Source organism: Melanerpes formicivorus, unplaced genomic scaffold (assembly GCF_026170545.1).
Source record: "Melanerpes formicivorus ecotype bairdi unplaced genomic scaffold, bMelFor1.0.p_v2 SCAF_66, whole genome shotgun sequence".
Classification (NCBI taxonomy): Eukaryota; Metazoa; Chordata; class Aves; order Piciformes; family Picidae; genus Melanerpes; species Melanerpes formicivorus.
Window position 1 is genome coordinate 247,739 of NW_027142418.1, and position 21,607 is coordinate 269,345.

General features: G+C 47.2%; 1 protein-coding gene across 2 annotated transcripts in view; it reads left to right on the plus strand.

Annotated features, from left to right (window-relative positions):
* The window catches only part of FGD3 (FYVE, RhoGEF and PH domain containing 3), a 119,051-nt gene that overhangs the window by 90,451 nt on the left and 6,993 nt on the right, over nucleotides 1-21,607 (plus strand). For both annotated transcript variants that reach the window (XM_068162579.1, XM_068162580.1), the window contains exons 12-18: nucleotides 295-374; nucleotides 775-805; nucleotides 1,268-1,369; nucleotides 8,198-8,260; nucleotides 14,690-14,812; nucleotides 17,752-17,904; nucleotides 20,180-20,320. In XM_068162579.1, the coding sequence (XP_068018680.1) occupies nucleotides 295-374; nucleotides 775-805; nucleotides 1,268-1,369; nucleotides 8,198-8,260; nucleotides 14,690-14,812; nucleotides 17,752-17,904; nucleotides 20,180-20,320 (693 nt within the window). The remainder of the gene's footprint in view (nucleotides 1-294; nucleotides 375-774; nucleotides 806-1,267; nucleotides 1,370-8,197; nucleotides 8,261-14,689; nucleotides 14,813-17,751; nucleotides 17,905-20,179; nucleotides 20,321-21,607) is intronic.

Below are 21,607 nucleotides of genomic sequence, written 5' to 3' on the forward strand. Positions count from 1 at the left end.
TGTAATTAATATGCAGAAGTCATCTGAATGGTGACTCTGGACATGCCTTGACTGAAAGCCTTCCCTTGTCACCTGGCTGATAGAAGTCACCTTTTCACTCCTCTGCTGGTGATGCAGATTCACAAGCTGGGTGTGATGAATAATTAAGGAAACAATCCTTTGTTTTGTCTCCCTGGTGTACTGTGCTCTGAGTGACCCTTCCAGCTAAGCATTTCAAAGTATGGATAAGATTTGTAAGTCATCACCAGTGGTTGAGGGCAGTGCTAGTAAGAAACTGACCTGTTCTTTTCACAGGTCCAGGAAATTGCCAAGCCAAACGTGACTCACACATTCTTGATAACAGGGAGAAAGAGATCACTGGAACTGCAGGCCAGGTATGGTGCTTGATCTATCTGTGCTAGTATGAGGCAGCTTTCCTACATGGAGATGAGCATCAGAGACTTGCAACTCACTTATATACAAGAGAGGGTGTAAAGACCTAAGGTGTCCTAAGTCAGTGGTAAAGTGCCATGTAGAGGGCTCTTCTGCATGCCTGGAGTGTTTATAGTAGTGCTTGTGGGTTCCACCTACAATTACTAATTGTTTGGATTGATAATTCAAACACTTTTGACATTTGCTTGGTAATAAATGAGGTCAGTAATGAGTAATGACATTTATAGTGAATACAAAGCTAAAGTCATGATGGATGTAAAGCTGTAAAGATGTGAACAGAGTTTAGTGAAGATACTGGAAGTAAATGATGATGTTTTCTGTATTTCTCTTTTGTGTTAACAGGACAGAAGAGGAGAAGAGGGAGTGGATTCAGGTAAACACAAAGCAATTCTGGTATGGGTGGAAATTACCATGCAGGCAGCACCTTCTGGTCTTGGAACGATCTTTGTTGGGGTTCTGAAGGATTGCAGCTGTGTGAGGAAGCTGTGTAGTCCAGTCTGGGAGAGCTGCTGATGGAGAAATGTGAAGCCACACTCAGGGTCCCACTGCTGCCCCAGTGGCTCCAGGCAGTGTACAGGGATTTTGAGTAGGTTCCCATTTCCTGCAGTCATCAAGCTCACTGGGGCAAAGTCTGAGCCCTCAGAGATTAGCCCTGTGTATTCTGGCAGTCTGACTTCATACAGCTAGCAGTCTTTAGCTTTAGTTAGTGAGTTGACCCCACCACTGCTAGTCAGCTTTTTAAGTTCCCATTTCATACTCTCCATTTTCCTGTGAGGTGATTTTTTCCAAGGCTTCTTTGTGACTCCTCTCTTCTCTGCTGGAATTTATGTCTCAGGTCATTCAAGCAACAATTGAGAAGCACAAACAGAACAGTGAGACCTTCAGAGCTTTCAACAGCTCTTTTTCTCAAGAGGAGGAGCATCTTCCTGATTCCTCAGTAAGTATCAGTGCTTCACTCCCTGTTTCACCAGTAATTAAACTAGTCTAACACAGCTCATTTTAAAATACAGTGATATTGCTCTTGATGTTTCTATTACATTATAGTACAGTGAGCTCCATTTCTCTGGCTCTCAGAAGCATAGCAGTCACAGTTACTCAAGCATGCAGGTATGGAATAAATCACCCAGAGTAATTCAGTGCAAGAGATTTACTGGTCCTGTTTCCCAGACTGGTGACTATTAGCCACAGCAGGTGTGATTCCTCAGTGTGCTGAGTGGCTGGCTGGTCATTACCTTTCCCCATCTCCACAGAGATATATTCTATTTCTTTTTTCTTATTTTCTTAACAATTAAAAAAAAAAAAGGGTTGAAAGGCAATTGATGCATTTGAAAAGGATCTTAAACATCAGAGCCAAAGAATTCCAGCATGGTAGGGGTCAGACCTCTGGAGATCGTCCAATCCAACCCCCCTGCTCTAGCAGGGCACCCACAGCAGCTTGCCCAGAATCACAATGGCCAGGGGGGGTTGGAATCTCTCCAGAGCAGGAGACTCCACAACCTCTCTGGGCAGCCTGCTCCAGGCCTCCAGCACCCTCACGCCAAAGAAGTTTCTCCTCATGTTCAGATGGAACCTCCTGGGTTCCAGTTTGTGCCCACTGCCCCTTGTCCTGTCTCTGGGCACCACTGACAAGAGTCTGGCCCCATCCTCTCGCCTCCCACCCTTTAGCTCTTGCTGAGCATTGCTCACCTCCCCTCTGGGGCTGCTCTTCTCCAGGCTCAACAGCCCCAGAGCTCTCATCCTTTGCTCCTCACAGAGATGCTCCAGGCCCCTCAGCAGCTTCATGGCTCCCCACTGGACTGTCTCTACTAATTCACAGACTCTTGAACTGGGGAGCCCAGACCTGGACCCAGTAGTTCAGGTTCACCAGGGCAGAGCAGAGAGGGAGGGCAACCTCCCTCAACCTGTAGGCCACTGACTGAGAGTACACTCAATCCCTGCATCCAGATTGCTGACAAAGATGTTTAACACAACTGGAGCCAGTCCTGACATGTGGGGATCACAACAGGCCACAGCCTCCAACTAGACTCTGCTCAGGTAATCACAATCCTCTGAGCCCTGTTGTTCAGCCAGTTTCCAATCCACCTCACTGTCCACTCATCTGACCCCCACTTCCTAAGCTTCTCCCTGTTCTGGGAGACTGTCCGAGACGCAGCTGACGTCAAGGCAGACAACATCCACTGCTCTCCTCTTACCTACTCAGCTGATCACACCATCAGAGAAGGCCATCACATTGCTCAAACAGAATTTTCTCTTGGTGGATCCATGCTGACTGCTACTGACAATCTTCTGTTCTGCCCACATAGAGATGACTTCCAGAATGAGCTGACTGGCCAGTAGTTAACCTGGGTCCTCCTTCCTGCCCTTTTGGAAGGTCAGAATGACATTGGCTTTCTTCTAGCCCTGAGGCCTCTCCTGTTCTCCAAGCCAGATCCATCAGTGCTTGTGGATGCATCCCGTCAGGGTCCATGGATTTATGGGTGTCCAGCTTGTCCAGATGACCTCTAACCCAATCCTCCTTGACTGAGAGAGACTTTCTCTCTTACTTTCAGGGACTGGGATTCCCCAGGGCTGGGCTTAGTACTGAAGACTCAAGCAAAAAGGTGTTCAGTAACTCTGCCTTCTCTGTATTCTCTGTCATCAGGGCTCCTACCTCATTCATTAGTGGACCCACATTTTCTGTAGGCTTCCTTTTCCTACTGATGTACTTGAAGAAGCCCTTCTTCTTCTCCTCTTTTACTTCCTGTGGCAGACTTAGTTGTAAGAGGCCATTAGCTTTCCTCATTTCATCCCTATATACTCCTGTACTCCATTCCTATATCCCTCCCAAGTGAGCAGTTTCTTTCTCCACAGATTGTAAGCTTCCTTCCGTTGGAGTTTTTCTAGAAGACTCTTGCTCATCCATGGAGGTCTCCTGCCTCCTTTGCTTGATTTCCTACTCATGAGGGTGCATCCATCTTGAGCTTGGAAGAAGTGCTGCTTGCATATTAACCAGACTCTCCTTACCTGATAGAGTCTTAACCCATGGGCTCTTCCAAGGAGGACTCTGAAGAGGCCAAAGTTGTCTCTCCTGAAGTCTAGGGCTGCAATCCTACTGACTACCCTGCTGCTTCCTCACACAATCCTGAACTCCACCATCTCATGGTCACCACAGCAAAGGCTGCCTCAGCCTTCACATTTCCAGCCAAACCTTCTTTGCTCCTTAGCACCTGGTCCAGCAGTACCCCTCTCCTTGTTGGCTCCCCTTCCCCTTACATTACAAGGTCCTCATCGCGGCCCTGCGGGAGCCTCCTGGACTACACGTGCCTCGCTGTGTTGTCTTTCCTGCAAACTCCAGGGTGACTGTCCCCAGTGAGAATGGGGGCATGTGAACATGAGGCCTCTTTTAACTGTCCATAGAAGGCCTCCTCCACTTCTTGGCCTTATGGTCTGTAGTAAACCCCCCACTACAGTGTCAGCCATATTAGCCTGCCCATAAGTTTTCAGCACATTCCTTGTCCTCCCCTAGGCAGAGGTTGTTACATTCCAGTTGCTCTTTCACATAAAGAGCAGCTCCACCACCTCACCTTGCTGGCCTGACTTTCCTCAAAACTCCATAGCCATCCATGACAGCTTTCCAGCCATGTGAGCCACCCCACTGTGTCTCCATGAGACCATGGTCCTGCACCTGCACCCACACCTCTAGTTCTTCCTGTTCTCCACCCATGCTGCATGCATTGCTGTACAGGCATCTCAGAGGGGCAGTTGAGTAAGAAGGTTTCCCTGGAGGGTACAAGAGCATCCACCACGGTTGTCCACACCCTTGGCCGTTTGACTCACCTCTTGGATGGCTGCTAAGGAACATTTGTTGCTGCTCTGGCTGGCCTGGCTTATTCCCTGGCTGGATTGAGAAGGCATGAGCGCTGTCATCTTCAACCCTGCCCCCCAAGTCCTTCAGTTCAAAGCTCCCCTCACCAAGTTGGCCAGCCTGCTGCCAAAGATTCCTTCACCTCTTTGAGACAGGTGGCTTCCATCCCTCCATAACAATTACAGTCCTGAAAGGATGTGCCTTTGTGGTAAAATCCAACCCCCTTGTGACAGCCCCAGCTGCCAGGAGTTGATTGTCATCATCGGTATGTCATTGACTTCTCCTTCCTCTGACTGCTAAAATGGAGGAGAAGATAACATGGGCACCAAGGTTTTTCACTTGCACCCCCAGGACTTTACAGTCCTTTTGGATTTTGCCCCCATGGAAGCATAGCAGTGGGTAGTAGTTGGTGCTCTTAAAAAGCTGTGGCATCCTCTCAGCAGTATCTTGGATTGTAGCTCCCAGGAGGCAGCAGACCACTTGTGATTCCTTGTTGGGTTGGCAGATAGGTGCTTCAGTGCCCTACAAAGAGACTCACCCACTACAGCCACACTTCTTTCCTTTTTGTGCTATTCCCTGCATGATGTTGGTGAAGCTTCCCATGTGAGCCTTGCTCATGGGTGTTCAGAGGTGTTAAAGCTCTGCATCTGGTTTTGATGGTGATGTTAGACAGTGGAGGATGAAGTGGAGTCCTGCTTTCCTTGGGTCACCAGGGTTCAAGGTGCCTCTTCCTCAGTGGTGCCTGCTGCAGGAACATCACTTGGAAACCACCCATGAACCCCCATCTCAGCTGCTCTAATGTTGTGTGGCCTTGTGACTGTTTCTTGTGCTCAGCCACTTGGCAAGCAGATGGTCAGCCTGGGCACACCTGCAGGTGTTTCTCCTTATGCCAGGAGAAGGGGCTGGGCACTGGTGCTCTCAAGGGCTCCCAAGCTCATCTCCTAGTGGGTCTCTCTGCTTTCCCTCAGGTTTGCCTGGCTTTGGGACCCCCCTGCCCACCTCAGTCTAGTACTCAGCCACAGCAATGAACACTGCTGCTGCATTCTTCACTGCCTGAGTTGTACAGCCTTAGAGAGTGACTGTTTCAGAGGGAACACTAGCCAGCTGCACCTGCCAGCAGGTTCATTCACTTCTCTCCAGCAGCAGTGGGCTTCTCTGGCTGCTGCTTGCTGAGAGCTCTGCTTTGGAAGTAGTCACCTGAGCATGAGAACAACATCTCCTCATTTGCCTTGAAAATGTTGGCAGTAACCTTGGCAACAGTCATTTGCTGGAAGCTAAAGAGGAGAGGGGGCCCAGGAGAGGGACGTTTGTGCAGCGCTGCCTAGGTGGTGATGATGTCAGTGGTCAAACATGGTAGATCTTGGAGCACAGGGAGAGAAAAAATCTGCAGAAATTAAATTTGACAACTTTTTTATCTTCCCTTTCCTGTGCCCCCTTCTAAACTTTTCTTCTTGTTTTTGTACCTAACCACTTTGGAAACCTCTGAGTTCCCAGATCTGGTTCAGTGACTGAGCTGTGGTAGATTTTTATCTGACTGGTTTCCCAGGGGGCTCAGGACAGATAGTAGATATTCCTTCATCCCAGGACTAGTTAAACTGAGAGCAGAGCCTAGGATCCTGTTGCTGTCCAGTTAAGTCACAGTGCCTGCTCAGCTGCTTTATTGTTACCTTGCTTTGTAAATGCCACTGGAGTTTGCTTCTGCAGTGCTTGAGTAGCACTGCTCATGCTCTACTGGTCCATAGATGTCAAGCAGAGCAGAGCCCTGGGTATCCTGGCTGGGCTATTAAGGCAGTATGCACCCTGATTTTTTTTTTCTCTTATGCCTGAATGCCAACCTGCATTTTCAGCAGAGTAGTTCCTCTAGATGATCAGCTTGGAGAAGTGATGTCATGCCTGCATAGGGCAGATATGGCTGTCAGTTACAAAGAGCTGATGGTAGCTGTGTAAGGAAAACTGGACAGGCACTGAGAGCATTCCTAGCAGCAACAATATGCTGCTGTAGGCAGCATCCTCCACCCTTGCTATTGTCTGGAACACTGGGCAGTGTGCTTTAGAGGAAGAAATTACAATAATTATGCCTGTGCTATAATTTGCAGCAATTAATAAACTCCCCCTTGTCAGGAAGTGAATACTGGGAGTCGCTGCTTGTCTGTCCTCTGCAGGGGGACTGTAGCAGTGGTCTTTTAAAGAAGCCTTTTCAGAAGCTGCAAGGTCTCTTTGTGGCTCAGTTCCTTCAGACAGAGGACACTCATTTCCCTGTTTTCTATTTTCATCTGCAGCATTTCAAGGCTATGTGAAAGGGTTTTTTTCAGTGCCATCTAAAAATACTCCTGAAGACAAGGATCTTTTTTACCACTGCCGGGTCTCAGAAGAGCTGGAGGCTCATGGTATAGGGGAAGAACTCAGTCTGTGCGTTGTTACAAGGCTGGCAATAGAAAGTGCTGCGAAGTGCTCAGCTGTGTGGAAGTGGCATCCCTTAGATCTGAGACCTGGGGGTGCTTCTTTTGGCTAAGTCATGACTTTTAGACCCTGTGATGTCATCATTTCCTACCCCCATTTCTGTTCCTCCCCCTAGCTCTGGGGTGGTTCTGACAAGTGTGTGGTATCTGTCTTCCTCCATAGCAGATCTCACACACTGACTGGTGATGGTCACATCAAGGGCAGAAACACTTTTTGAAACCTTTCCCAGATAGAGCAGAGAGTGTCTGGGTTTGGGCACATTATTGCAAATAAGGACACAGAGACTGTAACAGGCAACTAGAGAAATTTGGTCCCTCAGCTTGCTGGGGGTCTTCTGAATATCTCCTTCAGACCCCAATTCCTCTCTGTATTTTTCATTTCCTTTCCTAGATCCTGTGTCACAGCACACAGATCTCCTTTTACTAGGCAGAGGGATCTAAGTACCTGAGTCGATTAGGATCTCCCCTTTCCATAGGACTGGGAAAGAGGTGTTGTGAAGACTTCAGGGTTGCTGGGTTCTTGCAGAGGCCCAAGTAGTTGACTGGATTTGAAGTTGTATTCCTCTGCTGAAGTTGCATTCCCTGAGGAAGTGAGCGGGAGTGGTGCAGTCCTAGCCCCAGGGCATGCGTTTGTTCCTTTGGTGTTCTCCTCAGTCAGTTGATTGCATCAGTATACAAGCAGGTAGCTGAATGAATAGCTCTTCGATTTGGCTGCTCACTCAGAGCTGCAGTGGAGGTTGTTTCTAGCAACAGAGGTTAAACCTTTTTGCTTTCAAGTGGAATGGAGCTAGAGTGCCAAAATGCACTGGAGATTTGGATAACCTTGAAATACGAGATGGTGTCTGCTCCACCAAGGGAGAATCATCTGTCAGAGTAACAGGAGACATGAGCACAAGTCTAACACTTGGAGAGCCTGCTGTAAGCTAGCAAGCTGCCTGTGAGCTAGTGATGGCTGAGATGGTTTTCCTTTTAGGACACAGCCTGGGATTTTGGTGGAGAAAAGCTTGTTAGTTACTCTCTGTATGTACTGAGTGCATAGAGATGTGCTGAATGTGTTGAATAGATGGATGGAGATGCCAGTTTGCATTGACTGATGTATTGCAGTTCAGAGGAACTGAGCTGAGTACTGTTTGAATGGAGTAACTACCACTTGCTCCTCAGAACCCACTGGCTGTACAGAGCACTTGCCCCAGCGTAGCGCTGTCATTCCAAACCTGGCCATTTGCTTCCTGCAGTGCTGCTGGGGAACTGGCACCTTGCAGCAAAACACAGCCTCATCTCTAAAGTCACCCACTGCAGAGCCCAGCCAGCATTTGAGGGTGTCTTGTACATGTGCATTTAAAGTGCATGCACAAGCAAATAGTTGAGGGACTAAAAGTAAATGTTTCCTTCTGCAGTGTTTGATCTGTTTTAAGAAGAATGTCCATGCTCACATGGGTCTGTGTCATTCTGTTTCCCTCAGATAGCAAGCACCAGCTCGGTGGAATCAATGCCAGGAGCAGATGGTGCTGGTGCATTCGGAGGGGTAAGTAATTTGGAGCTAATAGGAAGGCAGGAGGGAAGAGGGGGAGGGGACAGGTTGCATTTCTTTTGTATCAGAGAGTGTTCAGTTTGTGGCTTTGTCTTCTGCTGGCTGTTGCTGCAACTGTTCTGTCCTTAACTTCTTGGCTAAGTTATACCCACAGCTGCTTGCAGAGTGTATACCATCAGTGAACTTGAATTATCCTGTTCCAGATACATGCTGAAGGTGTGTGTGGGGATGGTTGTGAGGCCCCTAGCTGGAGGGAAGCTGATTGCTACATCTCTAGCATCAGTTTTGTGGTTTTGGTATGTTTGTTTGAGTTCTGGTGGGAAGCTACCTGGGGAAAGAGGGAAAAGAGAGACAGGGAAACCTGGCTGGTCAATACTGTCACACTCCAGACTTCCTCTCCAGCACCAAGCTTTGATGAACACTTTTTCTGTACTGTGCTCTTCGTGTCTCTGTCAATAGCAAGGAGGAGATGATAGCACTGGGTGCATCTCTGGCCTGTAAGTGATTGGTTGCTGAAAAAGTGAGATGTATTTGTGTGGGTTTGCCCTATACAATGTCTGTAACTGCTGCTGAGTCAAACCAGAGCTTCTCTACAGCTCTCTGAAAGAAGGTTGTGAAGAGGTTGGTGCTGGTAGTCAGTGATAGAACAAGAGGGAATAGCCTCAAGCTGCAGCAGGGCAGGGTGAGACTGGACAGTAGGAAGCATTTTTTCCAAGCATGATTGGTCAGGCAGCCCAGGGAAGTGGTACAGTCACCAACCCTGGCTGTGTTTCAAGGTTGTTTGGATGTGGTGCTTAAGGATATGGTTTAGGGGTGATCCTTGTAGAATACGGTCAGTGGTTGGACTTGGTGATCCTGAGGGTCTCTTCCAACCTGAATGTTTCTGTGATTCTGAGTTCTTAGTGAGGTCTATTTTGTAGCATTCTTATCTTTGCCTTCCAAAATGGATTCTGAGAGTAACAGATTTTCATGAAATGCCTTCAGGTTGGCTGAGTCTAGGAAAAATAGGTCCAACAAGAGGAAATAACCACCAAAAAAATCCCTGGTCTGCTGAGCCATGCTATGGGATGTTGTGTATTAGCGTGACCTTTAGTAGCAAAGGGCTGTTCTAGCAAGCTTGTAACTTCCTGCTAGATTTTCCAGAGTATCCCTGAGCAGTGGCAGCAACCTGAGCTATACAAGCAAGAGTTCATTAAGCCCAAGTGTTTGCAGTGAGTGTGCTCCTTGCTGTTTATTATTTGTCCACTGATTTGTAGTCAGCTTTGCAATTGGTGCCCCTGATCCTTTAGTTCTCATTGCCAGAGAGAGCTAGCTGGTTAGTGAAAAAGCTGTTTGATACAGGATTTGAAACCAAGCACGTGGAAACTTCTGCTGGCCTTGTTTCACAGAGAAATGTATGTTAAAAATGTACATACATACATCTATTTAGCAGGTTTGAAGTAGCTGTCAGTGATTTGCATGGCACACAAGTCCTGAACACAGTTCCTAAAGTTGTTTGTTTGAAGAAAAATTTAATCTCTGAGACAGAAATAGAAATGGGATTGATCAAAACCACAAAGGTAAAAATCCCCAGAACTGCCTAGCGTTGGTTCTGGGATCTTGTCCTGCTGCGAGCGGCGAAGGGCAGCACGGGCAGGGAGTTCAGAGGTTAGCTCAGCAGCTCTTGATTCTGTGGTATAACTTTGCTTCAGGAACAGCTCTGTGAGTGCACCAGCAAGTGGATTAGTGCTTAACAGCTTCCACATGCAAACCACTTGGTGGTAGTGGTGGTCAGCAAACCAACATCTTCCTGTGCTGGTTCTGAGTCTCTTGAAGAGTCTTCTGGGCCTTCTTCAGCGTTACTTGGTAGCAAAAGTGAAAGGCTATGAAAAGCTACTGCAGGAAGGATCATCTGCTGGCTGCTCTAAGAGAAAGGTTTCCTGAGCCCAGTGGTTTTCTAGTTGTTCCTCTCAGCCCTTTTTTGTTGCCTTTCAGAAGCAGGTGGAGTCTCCAGTGGTTCACTGTGATTTCTGCCTTTCGAAGCAGGCAGGCCAAAGGCCTTCACCGTGCAGTCACTTAGCTCTATACATCAGTTGCACTTTTCATTGGGGTATATGCTCTTTTTCCACCAAAATCTTAAAGCTGGAGGAAACTGTCAAGGGTTAGAGAGTTGTGTGCAGCTGTAGAGTAAAAGCAAATGAGTTGTCCAAACAGTCCAGTCCTGTAGATCCTGGTTATGGACTGAATTTATGCAATTTCTTTCTCCTGTCAGGTTTGCCAGCTGCAAAGCTGAGCTGTACACCAGGGGAAAAAAGAAAGGAAAAGAAAGAAATGAGAAATAGGACAACTGTTCAAGTACATTTGTAACAAGGTCTTCCAGCTGGAGCTAGGGCAGCTTGGAATTAGCCTTCCTCTTAGCATACATAAATACAGGTGAATAATGCTGCTTGTTTCATGAAATACATAGTTGCAGTGTAGCAGTCACTTTTATGTGTCCTAGGCAGGGTTTGTCAGTTATGATGCAGCTCCTTGTTTTCTGCAACAAGCTCTCTGTCTGAGTGCTGTGTAAAGCATAGCAAGGGCAGTTTCTGAGCCCCTGTGCAGCAGGCTCATGGTTTTCACAGGAATGGAGAGCAAAGAGCTCCTTCAGTCTTTCACAGTCAGCACTTAAGTAACAACACTGTAATTGCTTGTTGGAATTTGCCAAGTCATAAAGAAAATGCATTTTCATCCTCGTTATCTTTTCTTACAACTCTTACAATGAGGAATACCATGAACCATTGCAGGTATTCATCAGAGACTTGAAGACCTCTTCAGACAGGGCCCTTTTGATTGATAAAGCTAGTGTTAAGTGCTTGTTGTCCACTACAGCACAGGTTAATGGTCTGACATAAAAGCTCATCTGTAGTTGTCACAGAAACACTCAGGCTGGAAGAGACCCTCAGGATCACCAGCTCCAAACATTAACCCTACTCTACAGGGGTCACCCCTAAACCGTAGCCCCAAGCACCACATCCAAACAACCTTGAAACACAGCCAGGATTGGTGACTCCACCACCTCCCTGGGCAGTCTGTGCCAGTGCCTGACCAATCCTGCTGGGAAAAAATGCTTCCTACTGTGCAGTCTCACCCTGCCCTGCTGCAGCTTGAGGCCATTCCCTCTTGTTCCATCACTAATGTTGTGCCCCAGGTGCAGGACCTGGCGCTTGGCTTTGTTGGAGCTCACCCTGGTGATGCTGGCCATGGATCCAATCTCTCCAAGTCCCTCTGCAGAGCCTCCCTCCCCTCCTGCAGATCAACACTGCCACCTGACTTGGTGCCATGGGAGAACTTCGTGCTGATCCACTCTGTCCTTATCAAGATCAGCAACAAAGATGTTAAACAGAAGTGGTCTCCACACTGAGCCCTGAGGGACACCACTGGTGACCCCAGCTGGATTTAACTCCTTTGACCACCACTCTTTGGGCCTATCCAGCCAGTGCTGTATGCAGCAGAGCATTGCTCAGCCAAGCCATGAGCAGCCAGAATAAATCTTGCTTGCTTCGATGCCCTCTCTGCTTGCTTTCCATTGTCAATACATGAGTCATGGACATCTGACAGTGGACAGCGTCCAGACTGTTTCACACCAAGGAGGAAGTAAATGCAAGATCCATTAGAGGAAGTATTCAACTTGAGCCTCATCTGTGTTGCTGCAAAATGCCTCTGGGTGATGCTGGAAATTGCTCTTGGAGTAGAAATCAAATTAACCAGTTTCAGCATGCAGCAGTCCCCTTCACGTGCTGGTAGAGGAACACCAGCATTTTTGCCCTCAGATGTGTGGGTATCACTTCAAAGCCAAAGCTCATTTTGTTTAGCATTCCTCCAGACTGTCTTTCAGCTCTCAAGGCTATGTGGTGCTTTCATTTATGCTCTTGCTGTTCCAGTGGCACTGGGAATTGGTATTATCACGAGTGAAAAGGTTTGTTATGCTATAAGCAACTATTAAAAAGAAAAGGGAGAAAAAAGTTAAAAAAAGGTTGACTAATGCAGGAATGCTTTGCTCTGACAACTTGAGGGGAATCCATCCCTGGCCAGTGGAAGGAAAATCACTCTTCTAAAAGATTAAATGGCATTAGCATGAAAATCAGGGTGAGAAATGCCTGGCATTAGCCAATGCATATGATATGAATAAATAAGTGACTCTGTAGATTGCTGCTAATCAGTAAAAGCTGTTTTGAATTGCCTCAATTATGTTCCTTACTTGGAGGGGTCTAACAGAGTCTGAAAGGAACGTTTTTGCCAGTGGTTCACCCAAGGCATTATTCAGTTGGTGTAATTCAATGGCAGACTGGTTACATCTGGATTCTCCCAAGCCAAGTGCAATGCAGCACTCAGCTGATGTGTGTGAGAGAGCTTCGATCCGTGGGCATGGACCACAGCCGGCATGCACGGACATGGGGACACCCGTCCTGTGAGTCTGCTTCACCCAGCAGCACTGCAGAACTCCTCTGGGCTTGCATGGGAGTTGGAAACATTATTGCAACTGTAGCCAAGATAATGAAATTGAAAGATCCCAGCTAATTAGAAGTAATTAGTTGTGGGTGTGTTGTGTAATGCCATTACAAGGCAGGGTGGGTCCAATAGCTCTGCCGAAGGACAATGTGCACTTCCTCTGCAGCCAGGGAAGGGACTGAAGCAGGATAGGGACTTGGAGCTCAGAGAAGGGAGAGTGCTGTCAATTTACAAAATCTGGTGTGATATTTTTTAATAAATTGACCTGAAAACCTGTATTAGAGACTTCTGCATGTTAGTCATAAGCACTAATGTGAGGCCTCAGGGTGAATGTCAGGATTTCCCTGGTGCCGTGACACCTGCCCGGTGACCCTTGAGCAGCCTCTGCTAATGGTAGGTGCTGCTGCCTTTCCTCCCACCCCCACATCCTGGTGTTAAATAAAGGCTCTGAAGAAGAGGAATTGTTCACTTTCAAGTGGACTTAAGCTCTGACTTAGTAGGCAGGAGTGGTTTAAAGGGAAGGGGAGGTTGTCAGGGAATCCAGAGGCTGTGTAACCTGCAGTGAGCCTGAGCTTCACTTGGTTTGTTTTCTGAATAATTGTAAAGTACTTCTGCTCTTTGGACTTGGAGGAAAGGTTTCTAAATGAAACCTTAGTTTGTTAAATGAAATGAAGAGAGTTATCAGAACTCTTCTCATGAAAGAGGAGCACAATGCAGCCGCTTCCATGAGCCTTGAATCTCCATGCAGATGCTGCTGGGCTGTGGGTGCCCCAGGCTTACCCCTGCGGAGCTGCTATTCCCTGGCACGTAGCCACCCTCACTGGGAGGGAGGAACAGTATTTCTTTAAAAAGAAAACAAAGCAGAGGCTTTACCTGAAGCCTTGTGGGAGGCTTTGTGATCTGCATATCTGTCTTGTTGATCAGATAGTTGTACCCTTTGGTTTACTGAGTGACTTTAGGTGGCAGCTTGAGCGCTTGGCTATCTCGACAGCTGATGGAAAGCACCTCTTGGCAAGGGCAGTTGGTAGCAGGTGTCTGAGGTGTCTCCATTTTCCTGAGAAGCTTGGGCTAGGAGGGAGCCTAAGGAAACTCCTAAATTAAGCATTTGAAATTGGATGGTGCAAAAATCCTCTGCCAGCACTGTTCAATTCTTCAGTCAAGCTGTTTTACCCTAAATTTTCATTTACTGTCCCTGAACAGAAGAGGTTACAACACACTCCCAAAGTCACCAACATTAAGCAGGTCCCATTGCAGCAGAGCTGAGTGCCAGAGGATCGAAGCCCATGTTGTCAGTTCACAGAATCACAGAAATGTCCAGCTTGGAAGAGACCCTCAGGATCACCAACTCCAACCATTAACCCTACTCTACAAGGGTCACCCCTAAACCAGAGCCCCAAGCACCACATCCAAACAACCTTGAAACACAGCCAGGGTTGGTGACTCTACCACCTCCCTGGGCAGTCTGTGCCAGTGCCTGACCAATCCTGCTGGGAAAAAATGTTTCCTACTGTCCAGTCTCACCCTGCCCTGCTGCAGCTTGAGACCATTCCCTCTTGTTCCATCACTAATTACCTGTGAGAAGAGACCAGCACCAGCCTTTCCACAATGTCCTTTCAGGTCAGCCTTGTCAGCCACACTTGCCCCAAGCCAAGTTCTTTTCCTCCTTCCCAACAGTGAGATGAGGTCACTCAGTGGCAGTAAGGGCAGAAGTAGGCAGAGAGGGACTTGAGTAATTTGCTTTAGCAATCCAAGACTACAGAATGCCTCCCAGAAACACCCCATGGCTGAATCGCTGTCCAGCTGTGGGCTGTCAGCAGAGCTGATGTGAATTCTGCTCTACAGTGGTGTGAAGCCCCAGGAGGATCTTTGTCAACAGAACTCTCTGAAGTATTTTGTTGTCTTTTCTATTTTAATTTGAAAAAAGAAATCACACAATTGTGCTTTTCTTTTCAGAGTGACTCCTGCAGGAAGTCTTCCAAGTCCAAGCGTGAGAAGGAGAAGCAGGCCTGCAAGAGCTGCAGCGAGAGCTTCAACTCCATCACTAAGAGGCGGCACCACTGTAAGCAGTGCGGGGCAGTAAGTATCACAGCCCATGCAGCTCTTTAGGTCCCTCCCCAGAGAATGTTGAGGAGAAGTCTTTATTTTTTCAGTTCAGGAACTGGCAGATTCATGACAGGTCCTTCCACTTGCTCTACTCTCTGCCAGTTGGGGAAAACAGAGCAAGAGGTGTGAGAGGCTTAGTCTGGACTTTATTAAATGGGAACACCGTGCCGCAGTGGATGAAAGGAAAGGTGGTGCTTTTCCTGGGGGAGAGAGTTGTCCCCCCTGTTGTGTTTGCAGGAACAGGATGACCTTCTGACAGCCTTCTTCACTCCGCACCTTGAGTACTGTGTCCAGTTCTGGGCCCCTCAGTTTCAGAAGGACATCGAGACACTTGAACGTGTCCAGAGAAGGGCAACAAGGCTGGGGAGAGGCCCTGAGCACAGCCCTGTGAGGAGAGGCTGAGGGAGCTGGGATTGTGTAGCCTGGAGAAGAGGAGGCTCAGGGTGACCTCCTTGCCCTCTACAACTACCTGAAAGATGGTTGTAGCCAGGAAGGGGTTGGTCTCTTCTTCCAGGCAACCAGCACCAGAACAAGGGGACACAGTCTCAAGCTGTGCCAGGGGAAGTTTAGGCTGGAGGTGAGGAGAAAGTTCTTCACCGAGAGAGTCATTCGTCATTGGAATGTGCTGCCCAGGGAGGTGGTGGAGTCACCATCCCTGGAGGTGTTGACTCCATCCCTGGAGGTGTTCAAGAGGGGACTGGATGTGGCACTTGGTGCCATGGTCTAGTCACGAGGTCTGTGGTGACAGGTTGGACTCGATGATCCTCGAGGTCCCTTCCAACCTTGGCGATACTGTGATACACCCTCTTCCTTGTAGGAACAGCTGAACATACAGTATTAAAGACGGATGGGCTGTTCTTTCCCTCAAGCAGAGCTGTCAAGAATTCCTTGCCCCAAAGCAGTTTCTTCCTGCTGGAAAACTAAAAAAAAAAAACAATTAAAAATGAGTCCTGGAGATTCAAGGCCAAATGGCTGAAGGCATTTAGCCACCCCCTCCCCAGTGCCATTCCCTGACAGCTTAATTCTCAATTTATTTCTGAACATCACAACCACAGCCAAGATTAGACAGATTCCTGTAGCAGGACTTGTGTGATAGTTTTAGGCTATGTCTTCAAATTTTTTTCACAGATCTAGAACAGAAGAGTGGTAAAATGTAAATAAATCACTCCTGGGTGTAAAGAAAGAAAATCATGGTCATTCTAAACAATCCCTTTGGAGAGATGATGGACTTAAACTAGTTGTGCAAAACAATCTGTCTCTCTTTTGGCTGCTTTGCTCCGGGAGAGTCTAACTGGCTTCTGCTTGACTTTGGCTGCACTGCTTTGTTGTGACTGGGATTAACAACAACTTCTCTCTGCTCTTTTCTCTTGTCCCTTTGTGTACAGGGCGGGTAAGGAGGGGGCAGGGAGGGAGAAGCTATTAGCTCTCCTGGGTTTTGTCCAGGGGGCTTCTTGTGCTGTTTATTAACTGTAAATTTTGTAAGTCCTGTGTATTTTGTACCTATTCATTGCATCCCATTGTAGAGTGGAGCTTTGCTTGTAAATACAGCTCCATTTTGCTTCCAACTGAGCTGGTCTGGCAAAATTTAATGTTGGGGGAGGTGGAATTTTCAACCCACCACCACTTTGAAACCTGCCTCTTGTGACTTCAGTTGCACCATTCAGTGTTCAGCTAGTACAGAACAAGGTATTTAGATTCATTTTAAGTGGAGATCAATTTTCAGCTGAAGAGAAAGTTGAGATATTTGAAGAAACTTCAGTCTCAACAATTGAGATAATACTGCTGTGAAGGAGACACTTTGGCACTGGAGTTGGGATTGCCTGTCTTCTGGGTTTGCTTTTATTAGTTAATTACTAAAATCATTAAATGTATTTCTGGAGCTTTACCATGTTCCACTGCCAGGCTCAGTGTTGTTAAAGACATTAAATGCTAATTTCCTTCCATGGACAGAGAGGTAAGAAGAATTGCATTATTAATAATGAACTGTTAAAGGGCTGTTGGCTTGGTGATGTTTTGTGATGGGCAATGGCATTCAAATTACAGGAGCTGGTTTGTCTCAAGGACAGAGGGTTGTGCTACTAAAAATGCCACCTGAGAGTGCTGCTTTGCTTAATGCCTGCTGAATGAAGGCAGTTGTCTTCCTCTAGTAATTATGAACTTGTACTGCAGCAAACAATAGCACATACCTATGCCTGGGGACTGTTCCTGCTGTGCCACTGGGCAGTAAATCCACAAGGGGTGTGAGACTGGGCTGGCTGCCCTGCCTTGCAGCAGCAGGGCAGTTGCTCTCCCTGAAGCAGCTGTGCAGCAGCAAGTAGGAGAGACAGATTTTAAGCTTAAAGACAGGTTCTAGAGCTGCAGATCCATCACTCTTCGCATGTGCTAGTTTTGTGGGACTTGTGTCACTGTGTGCCCTTGGCAGCTGAGGAAAGGAGTCCAAAGTTGTTCATTTGGCTTCAGGCAGAGTTGTTAATGGATGGTACATTGGACAATGTTCTTAAAATGGTCAGTAGCATTTGGGTTCTCCCTTCTGTCAGGCTGCACTGCCTAGCTGATGAGGAATCATCAGCCCCCTTTGCTCTGCACATCCCGCCCCCCCAGACCGTTTCATGGTTGGCATTAAAAAGCACTAATTGCCTGGTCAAATTCAGCCCTGCTTGGCTCCTAAAGGCTTCTAAGAAAAGCAAAGCATTCTTGCATGCTGCTGCTGTATTTCCCAGAAGGCATCAGGTGTCTGCTTGAGTTGGAGGTGTGGGGACACAAGCGTGGCATCACAGATAGTGATTAGGAATGATGGTAAGTGAGGGAGATGTTCTACTGGCCACGCTGGCTTCTGGGTTTTCCTTCAGTAGCAACGGTTCTGTGAGGCCCTGTCTTTGGATGATGGCTAATAAAGCATCTTCCCAATACAGGTGATCTGTGCAAAATGCTCCGAGTTCAAGGCTCTGGCAGACAACAGCCGCCACAATCGCGTGTGCAAGGAGTGCTTTGGGCAGCTACCAGCAAGCCCCTGCAGCCCTGGAGTGGAAGCAGTTGGAGAACAAAAGAAAAGACTGGCTGCAGAGGTACAGTCCTTAGCTAGGGAGTCTTTCATCTGTTAGCTGCCTTGAGAGTCTCTCTTCTTTATCCATGTGTTTATTTAACTGTTTGGTTCTTGTTATGATGGTGCCTTTCCAGTCCCAGGCTGTGCACAGTAGCTATTGGCAAAGCTTGGTAAAGGGGATGGGGTTATTTGTCATTTGGCACTCCAGAAAGAACATAGTTTTGCACTCCTCCTTGTCCTGTCAAAATATGATTGAAACAAATGTTGTCTTAGTTGTTTGTGCAAAAGCCTGGCAGCCTTCTGAAAAACTATCAAGCTTCACTGAAACTTGCTCAGACCTGCTGCAACTCAGACTCTTTTCTCCAAGATGAACTACCCTGTGTGAGCTGTGGCTCCACCATTGCCTCAGATGTCACCAAGCTTTGTGCCAGGACAGTGGCACATCCTACCCTTATTTTTCACAAGAGCAAGACTCCTGCTGGCAAACTGCTCTGTTCATCCCCACCCACAGCTGAACCTTCCCTTACCAATGCTTTTCATAGCCTCAGGGCAGGGCTGAGTGCCACTGCTTGCCAGGCTCATCGTGAGGCGCTTGAAGAAGAGGGAGTTGTTTATTTCACCTGTGAAATACAGCCAGAAGTCACTGCATGTGTAAACGGAGATTCATCTCAGTGGGAAGTGGGCCTGGAGGGAGATCTTGGAAGAGCTACTGACACATGGAGAATTTAGCTTCATTGCAAGTCCTTTTTCCCACTGACCTGCTGACCTACACCATCCTCCTTTGACCACTGCAAGGAAAATTGGGGAACAGTTGCAGCCTATACTGAAAAAGATCTTACCCTGAAAATCATACCTCTGGAAGCCATTGGCCTGCCTCCCAGCCTTGTTATATTCCTCATCAGAACCAAACTGTGGATAAGAGCTGGACTGAGCAGGAAACATAGCCCAAGCTCCTGTAAGAAATGCTTTCTTAAACAGTCTTAGATCCTGCCAGGCCCTGCCTTCCAGCATGTCAGATTTGTTCCCAGGCTACTAAAGTGTACCCACACAGGTAAAATGACACCAGCACAGTGTCCCAAAGTGAATCCAGCTGCTCAGGTGCTTTGTCAGCACATCCAGGATCTCAGAAACACAAATGCACATTGCCCTGCCTTGAGCAGAGTGCAGGCAAGATTCTGGATCTGGATCTTGATGCCATCAAAAACTTCAGATCATAGAATTATGAATCACAGAATGGTAGGGGTTGGTAGGGACCTCCAGAGATCATCCAGTCCAACCCCCTGCCAGAGCAGGATCACCCAGGGCAGGGCACACAGGAGTACATTCAGGTGGGTTTGGAATCTCTCCAGAGAAGCAGACTCCACAAACCCCCTGGGCAGCCTGCTCCGGGGCTCCAGCACCCTCACACCAAAGAAGTTTCTCCTTGTGTTGAGGTGGAGTCTCCTAGGCTCCAGTTTGTACCTGTTCTTTGTCCTATCACTGTGCACCACTGAAAAGAACCTGACCCCTTCATCCCTTAATCTGAAAAGCCAAAGACCAGAGCAGTGAAATGTGACCTATGGCTTTACTTTGGAAAGCAGATTAGAGCAGAAAGCTGTGGGGAAAAAAAACAAGGAAAAGAGTAATTTTTGCATCCTGTGCTCAAGCTTCCAGCCTTCTGCTAAATCTGCAGAGGATCAGGTAAAATGCAAGAAAATAGGTGTACAAAAAAGGTCAGAGCTGGTCTTTTCCTTTCCCTCCTATTTACATTCAACTTAAGCTTAAAGGCAGCTGAAGATATTGCTCCTTTACAAATGATATTAGCACATACCAGAGATCCCCAGGAGACTTCTCTGAAGTCTAATGTGAACAAGAGATTATTTTTCTTTGCTTTCTAGCAGAAGATAAAACTTACTTTCAATCTTTTTTTCCCCCAGGTGCTCTTTGGTTTGGCTCAGGTCATTCCGCAGCCGTGCTCAGCAGTGTCTGTTAATAGACCGTCTGCACTCGTTTGAAATCCTCTCAGTCTACTTTGCTAAGCTGCATCATCTTAATTACTTGGTGGAAGTGGAATTTAACTTCATGTCCCCTGGGACCAGTAATTCAGCATCTGCCTCTTGTACATGGGGTGTGCTGTTTATTGATGTACGCAATAATGCTCACACTTCACTTATGAGCGGTCCAGTCTTTGCCCTGCAGGGTTATTTGCTTCTGGACAACTTAAATAGGTTCTGCACTGAAGTGTTTTGCCCACATTAGCATCAGTGGAAACATCTCTTTTAAGCTTTCTCTTTTTTTGTTTGTTTTCCTTCATCCAGAAGCAAAGCATCTTAGCAGCAGAAAACAGCCTCTTCAGCAGCTACCTCCAGTTCCTTGAAAAAGGGAAGACTTGGTACAAAATGTGGGTGACCATCCCCAAGACTGAGCCCCTTGTCCTGTACCTGCAGGGAAGTAGCCAGGTAAGATGACATTCATGAAGGCTAACACACAGTGAATAACCCCCCAAGAATTTAAATAGGTCAGGCTGAGAGGTAGGCCAAAGGGTCTGGCTTGGTTTCAGCCAAAATGAACTGGGTGTTCTGAATACAGCACAAAGCCTGCGGGGGGTCAGCTTGCCTCCATTAGCTGCAGTTACTGCTGACCTGAGCAAATGTCTCAGCTTCATAGCTTTGTCTTCCATTTTTTAACAGAAAGGGACAAAACAAAATAATTTGTTGTGCTTTGATTTTTTCAGAGGTTTCAGACAGGAATATTCAGAGGTGGTGTTACCCTGTGTTAGGGAAAGCACTTCCTGTAAATGGACAGAGCTGCAAAGCCCTCTGGATACTGCCATTGCTGCTTCAAGCTTTGCTTTTCTAAACCCAGTTCTGGGTTAAGAGGATGGAGATGGAAATGTAGATGCTCTTCAGCCTGAAAAATAGAGTGTTTGGTGAAGCTTCATGTCACAGCATCATGTGGGTTTATCCTGACTTGAAATAATTTACTGTGATACAAATTTCCTTCTTCTTCTGTTTTTTTTTTTTTGAACAAGTGTGCAGTTGTGCTGAAAGGCAAGAGCTGGGAATGTCTCTGTCCAGGACTGAAGTAGGCATGCTTCCATAGTGCTGAAGATAAAGAATGCTCATGCTGGAGTTACAGCCCTCATCTCCAATCTTGTATTTGCCATTTGACATTTTTATAAACAACTTTGGTTTGTCTCCTGGGGGGGGATGGAAGAAGAAATCTGTCATAGTTCAACCTACAATTACCCTGCTGTAATTTTAGTGGTATGAAGGGTTTGCTCTTTATTAGCATCAGTTTGTGTGTGTAACTAGCTAGGAGTAGTCTGGGAGCTAAATATTCCCTCTGATTCTCTGGAGCTATTGAAATAAAGCTCAGCCCATGGCAAGTGCTTCAGCAAGAGCACTTGGAACATCCTTGGAAGGGTATCCATTTGCCTGCTTGTCAGCAGGAACACCTCTGGTTTTAAACAAGTGTGTGCTTGAGGGACTGAAAGCTTGAATCTGGAACTCCAAGCTCAGCCCACTTGGCTTTATCTGGGCTTCAAGCCCCACGCTGGGTAGGATTCCAGTTCATCTGCCTGGCTTCCCTCTTAGTCAATGTGAGGTGCACGACTGAAATGACAAGTTGAGAAGCAAATGGCTGAGACAGCACTAAACCAAATGCAACAAACCCAGTCATTAGGTCCCTCTGGAGTCAGAGTCTGGGGGAAAGAAACAAAGTACAAAAAGCAAAGCAGAGAGAAT